Below are 12,766 nucleotides of genomic sequence, written 5' to 3' on the forward strand. Positions count from 1 at the left end.
ACATCAAAAGAAATGAAAATGATATATTGATAATAAGTTATATACATATAAACTATACATATATTGAAATATATCGCAAACCATTTTAATGTAATAAAATCAAACAATCAAAAATCAATATAATAAAATATAACACTCCTATATAACAAAAAATATAATATATTATTATACATATAAAATATAATAAATATTATAATAATCGAATTGGGGAGAATTTCATACAGTCCATTATACCATCAAATATCAGTATTTTGTATAATACCCATTATTATCTATGCAACATTGCAATCTGGTGGACATCGAATTTACTAATCTTTCGCATACATCCTTGCCGCGAAACAATTCCCACATAACTGTAATGTTGCGGCGCAGACAATCCACGTTGCGAAAAGGAAAGTTGGCATTTTTATTGAACTGTTTTTCCACCAAAGCCCATAGATTTTCGAATGGGTTTAGATCCGGTGACCACGCTGACTAGGGTATTCGCCTAACCTCATTATGATCGTCAAACCAATCATGAACAATTCTTGAAGAATGCACGGCCGAATTGTCTTGGACTATCGTGATGATCCCTTCTGGATACAGGTTCTTACTGGTGATATCAAAACATCCTCCAGCACTCGAATGTATTAAATCGAATTAAATCTTCCTTTAATTTCGGTCAGTTCTCCCGGTCCATGAATGCTCATCCATCCCCAATAACCCAAGGAAATGCGTCCACTTCTTGTATTGGGTTGAACATGATTAGCATCATACCGGGTTCCATCCCTTCGCCATAATTTCGATTGGTCGTCCGACGAACAGAAGATTTTTTCGTCTGTGACTGGTTCGCAATTATACTCAAGATATTCACGGGCAAATCGTAACCGTGTTGTAGCCATGTTGCTCCGTAATTAGGGTTTTTTTTTACAGCTACCCGGTCATGAATGAATTTTATCTGACGTTTTATTTATAGAAATGCTCTAAAATCATTTATTAGAGGAACATATAAAAAATCGTGTATTTGTTGTGTTTAAAAATATCAAAAAAGATTTTAAATAAAATAAAATTAACACATTTAAAAAAAGGGTGATTCATTCTTCGGCCCACTTCAAACCGGGACGGTTTTACCCTCTTCCTTTAGTCTCAGAAACCGAATTGAATAGAAACAAAAGATGTCTCCGTCTTTTTCCAGTACCAGCGTCATGTCGGAGCTAACAGCGGCCGATTCGCATTAAATCTGAACAGAGGTGTACATGATGAAGATCTTCAGGAGGTTCATTTTTAGCTCATGATGTTGTCGATCTGTTTTGTTTTGAAAACGCCTCGTTTAAATTATTCCAAGAAGTGCTGTAAGAAGTACAAGAAGTGTTTTATTGATGCTGATATTGCCTGATATTTTCCTGATATTGTTAAACATTAATAATTTCCAATGCAGTACTTTTGGTGGTGTGTTAATTTTTGTTGATTCAATACTAAAATTTTATTAATGAATACTAAAATTAATAAAAAAACTTTTAAAGGATTAAAAATAATTTATTCGTATAGAAAATGTAAAATAAACATTTTTCTTTTTTGAAGACGAATAAATGCTTTTCCCACAATTTAATAATCATTAAGAAAGTATAAAAAAAAACAAATTAAATCCTAAAAGCTAATGTAACCGGTATAAAAAAAAGTCTTAAAAACTATTCAAATAATTTATCACTGAAAGCTCAGCCCATATTTTTGTGTTATTTGTGGCGAATGTGTTGAAGCTACGGCCATCAAAAGCGGTATATCATTCACCTCCAATTGTAAAGTAGACGTCAGTAATTCAATACTACAAAAATCCGTTTCTAAAAGCATTTCGGCCAGGGCTTTCGATCGCAAACAAACTTCTTGGAGTCTTTCTTCAATATGCATTAAACACTAGAAAATATATAAATCTCATTAAATTAAAAAAAATAGTTTTGTTTTAATTATGAATTATTTACATGTTCTGCAGGCGCTTGTAATTTCCACATTTGTAGTAATTGTTCTAACATATTTGCTACTAATTGTGACATTCCAATTCGTACTCCAGATGTACCTTTATCAATTACATAAGTATGACTTGACATTAGTTGTACTTCCCTAAAAAATTTATTTACAAAATAATAGATTGTAATAAGAAAATAATACCATGAATCTGTGTTAGCTATGATCGCTACAGCTTCTTCAATTGGTTGATCTAAAAGTGGATGTCGCACCGCTAAAGATAAATCTTTACGAAGCGTCGTTTCCCAATTATTTTTTGGCGAACTTATCCCTTGCAAAACCATATCAGAAGTATATTTATCGCTAATTCCCCGAAATAGCGAACTTGTATACCCAATAGTAATGAAAGATTTTGTTATAATCGATCTAGGTAAAGGTAATTCGATAATATTCATGAAATCGAAATATTCATCTTCCCTACTTTCTTTTCTACTCCCTCCACCACAATATCGTAAAATCGGTTCATTAATAACCGTATTTGTTAATTTTTGTCTAATAAATTTTTTTGGTTTCCTTTCTTCATAACTTTCTTTCGCGGATTGAACCTCAACTTTATCAAAATCTTGAATTTCACTAATAAATTCTAATTCAGACGCGTTAGATGGCGTTTGTAAAGCTTCAACTGTATCATCATCATCTCGATAAGTGGAAAAATCAAAATTCGACGATAATTCCCCGTTATAAGTCGTCACTTTTTCGGAAAACCTTAAATTTGAAAGCTCAATGTTTTTACTTTTCATATAATTGGTGAAAATCTGTTGATGTTGTTTAAAATTGAATTTAACTGAATAACGAGGTTGAGTTGTGTGATCGTTCGGTTTTATATCTTCAGGAGGTTCACTTTTAGCTCGTGATGTCGATCGGTTTTGTTTTGAAATCGCGCCGTTTAAATGATTCCAAGAAGTGCTGGGTTTAATTGATGCTTTATCGTTTTCTTCATCTTGGATATTTTCGCGTGATGTTTTCCTGGATTTTATATCTTTTTTTAATCCGACCAATTTGTCATCGTCGCCCAAAATAAAAACGACATCGTTTTCGTCATTTTTATTGTTAAAATTAATAATTTCTGGTGGAATATCTTGTGGTGGTGTGTTAATTTTTGTTGATTCGTTGTTAAATTCGGAAATACTTGGTATTTTCTTTAAGGTTTGAAATGAATTTCTTTCAGGAAATAAATTATTATTGTCAAAATCACTACACATTTTACTTAAATCAGTTAAACAGCTTGTACTTTTAATCATAGGTTTTTCTTTTTTAAAATCAAGTAAAGGATTTAATCTATCAATTTCAGGATTTGACTCAGGTTTGGTGGAGTTTTTTCTTCTTTTTGGAAAAATTAATTCTAATTTTGTTTGGTTACTATTTTTGTTAAACGTTCCATCTTCGATTGCAATTTCTTTTAGATGATCTTCATACTTTTTAAAATTTTCTTTTGGAATACAATTTTTTTCTTTGCAAATTTCATCGACGGTTTCATTTTCTTCTTCAATATTTTCACGTGTCGCACACTGTCGTAACACGTCATTACAACGAATAAAATATGTTAGTGAACTTAATATTTTTGTTATTATTTCTGAATTGTTCGAGCCGGTTATCACAGTATGAGCCATTTTTGTTGGATGACCAACAGCGCCATATAAATCATTTAATTGTCCCCACAAAGGATTACCCGTTTGTTCCAACTTCTTAAAAACTTCTTTATCACTTTCCGTGGATCTCCAAGCTGTAGCAACCCAACCCAAATGATGTGTTAATACAGCCGTTATCAAAGTACTTATAAAACTAAAAAAAATTATATTTTAAACCATTTTTTTTTTTGATTTTAAATAACTTACAAATTTGTATTTTTTATATCAAGACTTTCAAGTAATTCGCACAATTCTTTAATAAATTTTTGTGCAACATCATTTCTCTTATTACATTCAGACGTCCTTTTTGAATCACCCCCGGTAAAAAAACGTGATAAATTTAAAAACACAAAATCGTTCGTTTTAATTGAGTCCAAAGATTCTTGCGAAGCACTACTCGATTCCGAAACTTTAAAGCTATCATCATTAATACTGAAGCTATTATCACAGGCTGAAGAGAGCGCTTGCCACGCGTGTGAAGATAATTGTGGTCCTGATAGGAAAGATGTTAACCAACTGCATGTAGAAGCTGTTACATCCAGCATTATCGATAGGAAATGGGTGTGGCGGATGTAAGCGATTTCTGCGCTATGCCTTAAACGCCAAACCATCGCTTCGATTAGAACGGAGTGTTCTAAAAGATATTTTTCTAAATTACTGTAAAAAATTTTATTAATAGCAGTTTTTATTTATTGATATTAATTTTTTAATAAAAAACTTACTCTTGTTGATTTTGTCCATATTGAATAATAATTGCCAAACCTAATTTTTTTGGTCGCGGATATGATTTAGTGTAACAATCTTCAATAGATCCCGAACCAGTTAATGATGTCCCTGAGTATTCTAATGAAGTGCTTGTACTCCTCAACCAACGCCGGTATAAACTTCCACAAGAAAATGAAACTGTATCTACAGAAAAATTAATACGATATTTTTAAAATTCAAAATTAATACACTACTCTCCAAAATTTTAAAGGTATTTTTTTTAAAATCAACGGATCGATTTTGATGATTCTTTCTTCACGATATAGGTTGATTTTTAAGGAAGAAATGTGTTGATTGTTTCTGACAATTGTCAACGCTTTACCTATATACGGGGTCTAAAAAAGAAATTTATGTTTTTTCTTCTAATTTTGCAACACCTGTGGAATTTATCAGAAAGAACCGCTACATTCCATTTACATTACGTTAGAATGGCAACCCTTCTCTACATTTTCGTTCAAGAATCATCTCGATATCTCTTTTATCAAGGAAGATACACAAGTTTAAATATAACGAATTTTTATTAACATTTTAAACAAGCAGGTGAAAACTAAAAAACACTACATAATCCTTAATCAATTCTCTCAAAATCACCTAATAACGTGTATTTCCGCCTCTCTTACGTATCACTTCTTCACAGCGACGAGGCATACTTAAAATCAAGCGTCGAATTTGATCTTGATCAATTGTATCCCAAACCTCTCTTACCATCCTCTCAACGTCGTCCAAAACGATAGGTGGTGGATGTCGGCCCCTTAACTGACGATCAATATTATCCCATAAATTCATAAATTATTGGATTGAAATCAGGGCTACAGGGTGGCCAGTCCATGGTTTGTATACAAACTTCATCCAAATAGTCACGGACCGTATAGGCAACATGAGGTCTTGCATTATCATGCATTAATAAAAAATTATTTCCTATGTAAGGAGCAAAGAGTACCACGTGTTCCGATAAAATGTCTGTAATATACCTTTCACCTGTTAATGAACCTCTTCGCAAAGAAACACGGTCTGTTCGTGTTGTAAGCGAAATTCCACCCCAAACCATTACAGATCCTCCATTAAATAAAGTTGTCGGTCGTATGTTGCACTGTGCATAGCGTTCATTGGGCCGTCGAATTACTCTTAAACGTCTATCTGAGCTGTATAAACAAAACCTTGATTCATCTGTGAACAGTACTTGTTCCCAGTCATCAGCATTCCAGTCAAGATGTTTTCTGGCAAATTGCAATCTCCTTCTACGATGATTTGCGTTTAAATTTGGTGCTCTGGCAGGAATCCTTGCATGCAAATCACCTTCGGCGAGACGCCTTTGTACAGTGTTAGTACTAATTCGAATATTATGAACATCTGCTACTTGTATCTGTAAGCTTCTCATTGTAACAAAACGTTCCCTTAAAGCACGAAGTCTAATAAAACGATCTTGGCGTAGTGTTGCGATTCTTCCTTGTCCAGGTCGTCTTGTATGATCATTTGTCTCTTGAAATCGTTGAACGGCACGTGATATTGCTGTATGAGAAACTCCTAATCTCAAGCCTATTTCACGATAACTTATTCCTTCATTGGCTAAAGTAACTGCCTCAACACACTCATCGCGGTTTAAATGTCTTGAAATACGGTCCATGTCAAATAAACACTTAATAACCCAAAGCAGCAACTTGTTAAATGCGTAAATAAAATTGACAAGCATTTCTGTCAAACTGTTTGATATTTCATAGCCTGCTTGTTTCATTAGTAAGGACTATATTTCAACAAAATTGTCTGTTGTATCTTCCTTGATAAAAGAGATATCGCGATGATTCTTGAACGAAAATGTAGAGACGGGTTGCTATTCTAACGTAATGTAAATGAAATATAGCGGTTCTTTCAAAATTAGAAGAAAAAACATAAATTTCTTTTTACACCCTGTATATGGGTAAAACGTTGACAATTATCAGAAACCATCAACACATTTCTTCCTTAAAAATCAACCTACACCGTGAAGAAAAAATCATCAAAATCCATCCGTTGATTAAAAAAAAAAATACCTTTAAACTTAATGCATAATTTAGGTGGTGCTATAATTTTGGAGAGTAGTGTATATTTATTCGTAGATTTGTGCTAACTGAGTTGTAATTTTTCTGCCCCGTGGATTTTATTAAAATATATGATTCTAATAAAACAATAACAAATAGAAATAGGATCTCTCAAGGATTTTTGATAGGAATGATATCAGTGAGTCTTTCTTTAATCGGTTTCTAGATAAATAGATATAAAAGCACGACTTGAAGGGGGATTCCGGTCTAAGAAAACTTTTGAAATATAAGTACTAGGAGTTATCTAGGACCATAAAGGGGTTCTTCTTCCAGGTCGTACATATCTTGCTGATTCGCCATTTCATCTCTACGTGGCACCGTTTGCTGTTGACGAGCGCCTTTCTGCTCTCCTAACGCCGATCTCGTTGCGACTGTGCAGTTGCATTTCTAGTTGTTGAACATATTTTACTCCCATCACATCCATAACTACCAAAATTGCTACAAATCCGTTATTAAAGATAATAACATTAAAAAAGTTGCAACTTCAACTGTGATTCTGCAACTAATAAATTGCCTTAACTTTAATGTTCCACGTGTACTGCATAGAGCAGTATAAGTAGTACTACCTCTGTTCCAAAATAAGTGTCCGATTTGTATATTTTATTTGTTCCAAAATAAGTGTGAACTTTTAAAAAAAGTGAAATATAAGTACTGCTAAATTCCTATGTTAAGACATAAAGTTAGTTTCAACTGTTTGGGAATTGTGGAAGAATAGTGGAAGAAGGTGGTGAACGATGATAATTTTGCTAAAAATGCTAAGCGAATTCGACCTATCAAAAATGTTTGCAGTAAAACCAACTCGAACCTCCAAAACAGAAATTCAATTTGCAAAACTATTTGAGTTATGACTTTTAGCTCAAAATGGATTTTATCATGAATAATGTGATGAGAATCGCATTCTAAAGCTTACTTTCTTCTTGCTGGAGCTGAAATCAAAATCAGGGTGTATAAGTCGTTCTCTCTAAAAACATTCAATATATGCACGGAGACAGTAGAACACGCTTTCAAGAACAAAGTCTCGCCTCATCTCATCCCACCAACGCATCCTCTTAAAGTTTTTCTAATTTTTAACATTCCACACTTTTTAACGTCGCCATTCCTATTCATCTTTTATCTTCATTTTGTTTATCCATCAGATAGCAAAATGCTTTATTCTTATCTGTTTTCCAGTCTACACCTATTATAGCTTCATTGACTTTGTCGCTGATGATGGGGTAACCCGAAACTAGTACGACTTTATATAAATAAATGCAAGTTAGAAGTTTTTACATAGTTTTTAAAGTGGAAGGAGGTGTTTTGTTGGAAGAGGTAAACATAAACCACAAAATAAAAGAGGATATATAAAGAAACTCAAAGCCTACATTCAAAGATTTTCACGTATTAGGACTCACTATACCAGGAAAAGTAATAAAATGTAATCTCTTTATAAAGAACCCTGTGAGAAAGCTGCTTACAAACAAATTCCGCTTATAACACAGATCAATATTTTGTCTAAACTATAACTAAGTACTATTATTTCAAACCGAAAAAAAAATCAATGTTTAATTTGTATATTCTGTAAATTTCCTGATTCACATAAAACGGCAGAAAGAAACAAAATACCAGAACCATGTAACTAAAAAAGAAGACCGAAAGACGGCAAAACTGAGACAAGGAAAGATCTTTAAAACAAAAAGAAGTGTGTGTTTTGCATTTGATCTTATTTGATGTTAGTCCTATATTCTTATTACGGAATATGAATTAGCTCTACTCTACCATACTTTCTGTTATGCGTGGATAACGTTTAGAAAACAGACAGTCTAAAAATTGAAACTTCTTGATGCAAGTGTATTAACACGTTCAGTGCGCACAAAGTTGGTAAAAACAGCACTGGAACATCTCACATGACGCACCAGTGCGTATTTTTTTATACTTACAGTGATCAAAATAGAAACCAAAATATAAGTGCTTTGTTACTTTACTTTAATGCAGAAAAATCCCAATATTAGCAAAAGTTTCTTGAAGCCGGTCATAGCTACATAGCAGTAGACAGCATGGCCAGAACATGAAAATCTAATAAAAAGCCGTATATTGTAATAGAACTCAAATTTTCCGATTTCCTTGATCTAGAGCATCTTTTAAAATCATTGTCAAAAAATAAGCTAAAAGATGCTTAGATGAGAGAATAAACTGGTTAACGGAAATTAAAAACTCATTATAAATAAATCACACTGCTGAATACAAAGAAATCGTAATTGATTAAAACAAATTACTCAAAATTCTATTTTGGGAGTTATCAGCTTTTGCCAGTAACTCGACGATATCAGCTTACTCATAATCGTTATTGTTCTGTAGCAATTTGTTTTTACGAACACCTTTCTGAAACAATTACCTATTGTTTCTTGTTTACGTCCAAGATCCATGGTTCATTTAAATATTTTATCGTATCAAGTAACGATATTCTAAAACAATTCATTTTCTGTAATGATTCAGATTTGTTATAATGCTATGGTTGTAAAAGTAAACTTTGATTAAAGTTTAACATTCATGTTATTTGCAGCCATTATCACTTCACATACAAATTATACCGGGTGTTTAAAAATTGTGTTCGGATATTTTGCCTACTTATAGTTTTCATCAAGATAAACAAAAAAGTCTTATTAAACCTAGGTCCTAAAAGCAGTGGTTTTGAAGATATAAACAATTCCAATGTTATTAGTAAATGAAGCGTCTTTGTCTTCAAATGTTTATTTAATTGGGGGAAAATACAAACATAGCATAAAAACGGAACACAAAATGCTTAAAGCAAATGGTCCACAAAAGAATCGCGTACTCTTTCGAAGACACCTGGAGATTGACGAATAGTCTCACATGCGTTTTGTATTCTTTGCTGAATACCCTCCAAGTTCCTTACAGGTGCTGAATACACTAATGATTTTCAGTAACCCCATGCAAAAAAGTCTAGAGGAATTAAATCAGGTGTTCTAGGTGACCAAACTATTGAACCTCCTCTTTGTATCCATCTACCATAAAATTCAGTATTAAGAAAATTACTAACAATGATCGCAAAATGTGCAGGCTGGAGATCTTGCAGAAACCATATTTGTAACCTATCCTGAAGATGTACATCTTCGAATAATATCAGGAAAGTGTTTCGCAGAAAGTCCAAATAAACGATTAGGAAGAATCGTTGGTCCTATCAATAGGTCACCAAGTATACCAAACCAAACATTTATACAAAACTTATACTGGCTTCTTGATTGCACATCAACATGAGGATCATCCGCCCAAACGTGATTGTTATGAAATTTCAAAATTCTGTCTTTTGTAAAAGCAGCTTCGTCAGTGAATAAAACACTAGCATAAAATATCGGATTTTGTGCAAGCTTCTGCAACATCACTTCACAAAGTGCTTTTCTCGAAACGTAGTCAGGAGCGACAAGTTCTTGCACTCGTTGAACATGGTAAGGATACAATTGTTGCTGATGTAAAATTCTCCAAACTATTAATGTTTGGCGCGTAATGACATTAATGTTTACTGCAGTAAAGTATTCTGCTGCATGCAGCAGAGTACTCTTGCTTTAATTTTGCTGGTTTTGCATGGGTAACACGACTAAACGATTAGATATGACTTGGATTTAGTTTTGTCAGATGTTGCGTTTGATGTTGGCCTTTTTGATTTGCCATTTGTGAAGGAAGATCTTTACCACCCTTGACTAGAAATTAAATTATCTTACAAACCCGCAAATAAATTAACTTTACCAACACATTACATGAAGGACTATAAGAATCCTGATTTCATGCTTTTATATCGACGTTTAACTGATACAGATTTTTCTTTTTTGAGTACGTATGATAATGTAGATGATGCAGTTGCTGTATTTTATGATATTCTATATGATATCTTAGCTGATTGTCCCCCGAAAAAGCAAGTTGGGGCTCTTAAATATCCAGTGTGGTTTAATCAAGGTATAATAAAAGATATTAAGGCTAAGGATTTCCATTTTAAACACAGAAAAGATTCCACGTACCATTTGGATAAATATAGAGAACTGAGGGCCAGGGTCAAGGAACACTGCAACAGCTTACAATAGTTATACACGAGATGTTAAAAATAATATTGTAGCAGCTTGTAGCTTTGGAATTTTATTGGTAGCAAAAGAGATAACTTCAACCAGAGCCAGTTTTGTTCCGACGGAGTTCCTCTTGCTTCTAGCAAAGATATCACATCTACTTTTGCAAATCATTTTAAGTCCGTTTATGGTTCAACGTCGAATTATTCTCTTTCATTCTATGATGACATTATCAACGATAACTCATTCGATTCGTTCAACTTGGAATCCTTCTCAATGAATGAAATTGGTGATGCCATAAATAAGCTTAAGTCTAAACGTACAGAGGGACCAGATGGTATTCCCTCTTACATTGTGAAGGGCTGCAAAGACGCCTTTGTAATGCCATAATACATAATTTTTAATTTATCACTTGTGACGAATACATTTTCAAATGTTTGGAAGGTCGCAAGAGTGACTCCGATTCATAAATTTGGCCCCTCTGGCGATGTAGGAAATTATAGACCTATATAGGTAATTTCCTGTTTTGGTAAACTTTTCGAACAATTGATTTATCGTAGGGTTTTCAATCAAGTAAAACTTTCGTTGAATGAATCTTTACGGATTACGTTTCCAAAGCATTGGATGCTAGAGCTCAAGTGGATGTTATCTACACGGATTTTGCAAAAGCATTCGATAGGGTGGATCATGATACGCTTCTGCAAAAGCTGGCACAACACGGGTTTTCTTATTCTACGCTTAGTTTTTTTGTTTCATATCTGTCCAACAGATTTTATTACGTCTCTTATAAACACGCAGTATCAGATATGTTGGGGATTGATTTAGGAGTTCCGCAGGGTAGTAATCTGGGACCTTTGTTATTCTTGTTATTTATAAATGATTTGTCCCTGGTAATTAACTCAACCAGATGCTTACTCTTCGCGGACGATCTGAAGATATTCATAACTGTACATGACTTAAATTACTGCCGGGCCCTAATTTAACCAGTAGCTAACTAAAAAATTGGTTCCGGCCCAACTCAACACCAAATTCTTTAGCTTTCTCTGTAATTCGAATTTCCATTGGCAGTATGCATCATCAACATTATTGTATACTTACTATATAATATATTCGAAAACATATATCGCCCTCAATGGTAAAAGAGGAATGCATAAACATCCAAGAATATCATTGATTTCATTGACAAGATATATTGGTCGTGGTACAATCTAATTTAAGCTATTAACTGTCAAATCAATCCTTAGCATCCGACAGAGATCACACGCATATAAACATACATGTATGACTTAATAATAATAATATGACTTTATTTGTCCCATTAGATGTACATTGACTTAGTATACATGAAATTATTATAAATTAAGCCAGGACAAATTAGGCGGAGTTCAGGTACAGCCGCAACAGCACCTGCTCTTCCGCTCAAACCTAATAAAACTAATTCTAATTCTAAATATACAAGAGAGAAAAAGAAAAGAAAAACGAAAAGAAACAGGAAAAGAAAAAGAAAATGAAAAAGACCCGATACTGAAATCATAATCAATTACCAAGCGCAAACCGTCCGATCCCTGACGCCCTACAATGCATCCTGAATTTGAGACAAGCGGCCCCTCATTCTGTCACGAAACAACCTTAAAGAAGTGCTACATTTTATAGTTGATGGCAAATCATTAAGAATATGTGTTATTTGGTATGAAAAGCATTTCTTAAATAGCTGGTGATGATGGATCGGCGGGGTCCTTGAATCGAATATTCAAGGTGTGAACATCGGTACGAAATTTTATTCTATTGAACAAGTATGGAGGTTTCTTCAAAGTAATTATATTAAAGAACAACACTGCCGAATGAAGTATGCGCCTGTTTTTCATGTTGAGCCAACTCAAATCCTTTAATTTGTGCTAAACATGCTGACGCCCCCGTAACCCAAATATCAAGCGCAAGCAAGAATTTTGAATTTTCTGAATTTTTTTCGTATTACTATACGAAATACACGGATCATGCAATGTATCACAATAATTAAAATGCGATAATACCAAGGCATCGCACAAAAGCACCCTTGTTCTACGATTAAGGAACGACCGACCGCCATAAATCAGCTTAAGAGCAGCATACGCGGAAGCAGTGCTTATTTATGTGTTTATTAAAGTTTAAATTTTCGTCCAATAAGACTCCCAAGTTTCTCACACAATCCTTCAGCGGCAATACTTGATTGTTGACAACTATCTTGACCCGATCCTGAACACAATTGTCA

The 12,766-nt window shown here is 33.6% G+C and overlaps 1 protein-coding gene across 3 annotated transcripts in view; it reads right to left on the minus strand.

Annotated features, from left to right (window-relative positions):
- Positions 1 to 1,494: 1,494 nt before the first annotated feature.
- LOC111416235 (folliculin-interacting protein 2) overlaps positions 1,495 to 12,766 on the minus strand; it is a 38,537-nt gene continuing 27,265 nt past the window's right edge. For all 3 annotated transcript variants that reach the window (XM_023048203.2, XM_023048204.2, XM_071196329.1), the window contains 5 exons: positions 4,349 to 4,535; positions 3,834 to 4,283; positions 2,143 to 3,780; positions 1,956 to 2,094; positions 1,495 to 1,890 (listed from right to left, as the gene is read on the minus strand). In XM_023048203.2, coding sequence (XP_022903971.2) covers positions 1,684 to 1,890; positions 1,956 to 2,094; positions 2,143 to 3,780; positions 3,834 to 4,283; positions 4,349 to 4,535 — 2,621 coding nt within the window. In that variant the 3' untranslated portion in view covers positions 1,495 to 1,683. The remainder of the gene's footprint in view (positions 1,891 to 1,955; positions 2,095 to 2,142; positions 3,781 to 3,833; positions 4,284 to 4,348; positions 4,536 to 12,766) is intronic.

This window comes from Onthophagus taurus, chromosome 6, assembly GCF_036711975.1.
Source record: "Onthophagus taurus isolate NC chromosome 6, IU_Otau_3.0, whole genome shotgun sequence".
NCBI classification, from domain to species: Eukaryota; Metazoa; Arthropoda; class Insecta; order Coleoptera; family Scarabaeidae; genus Onthophagus; species Onthophagus taurus.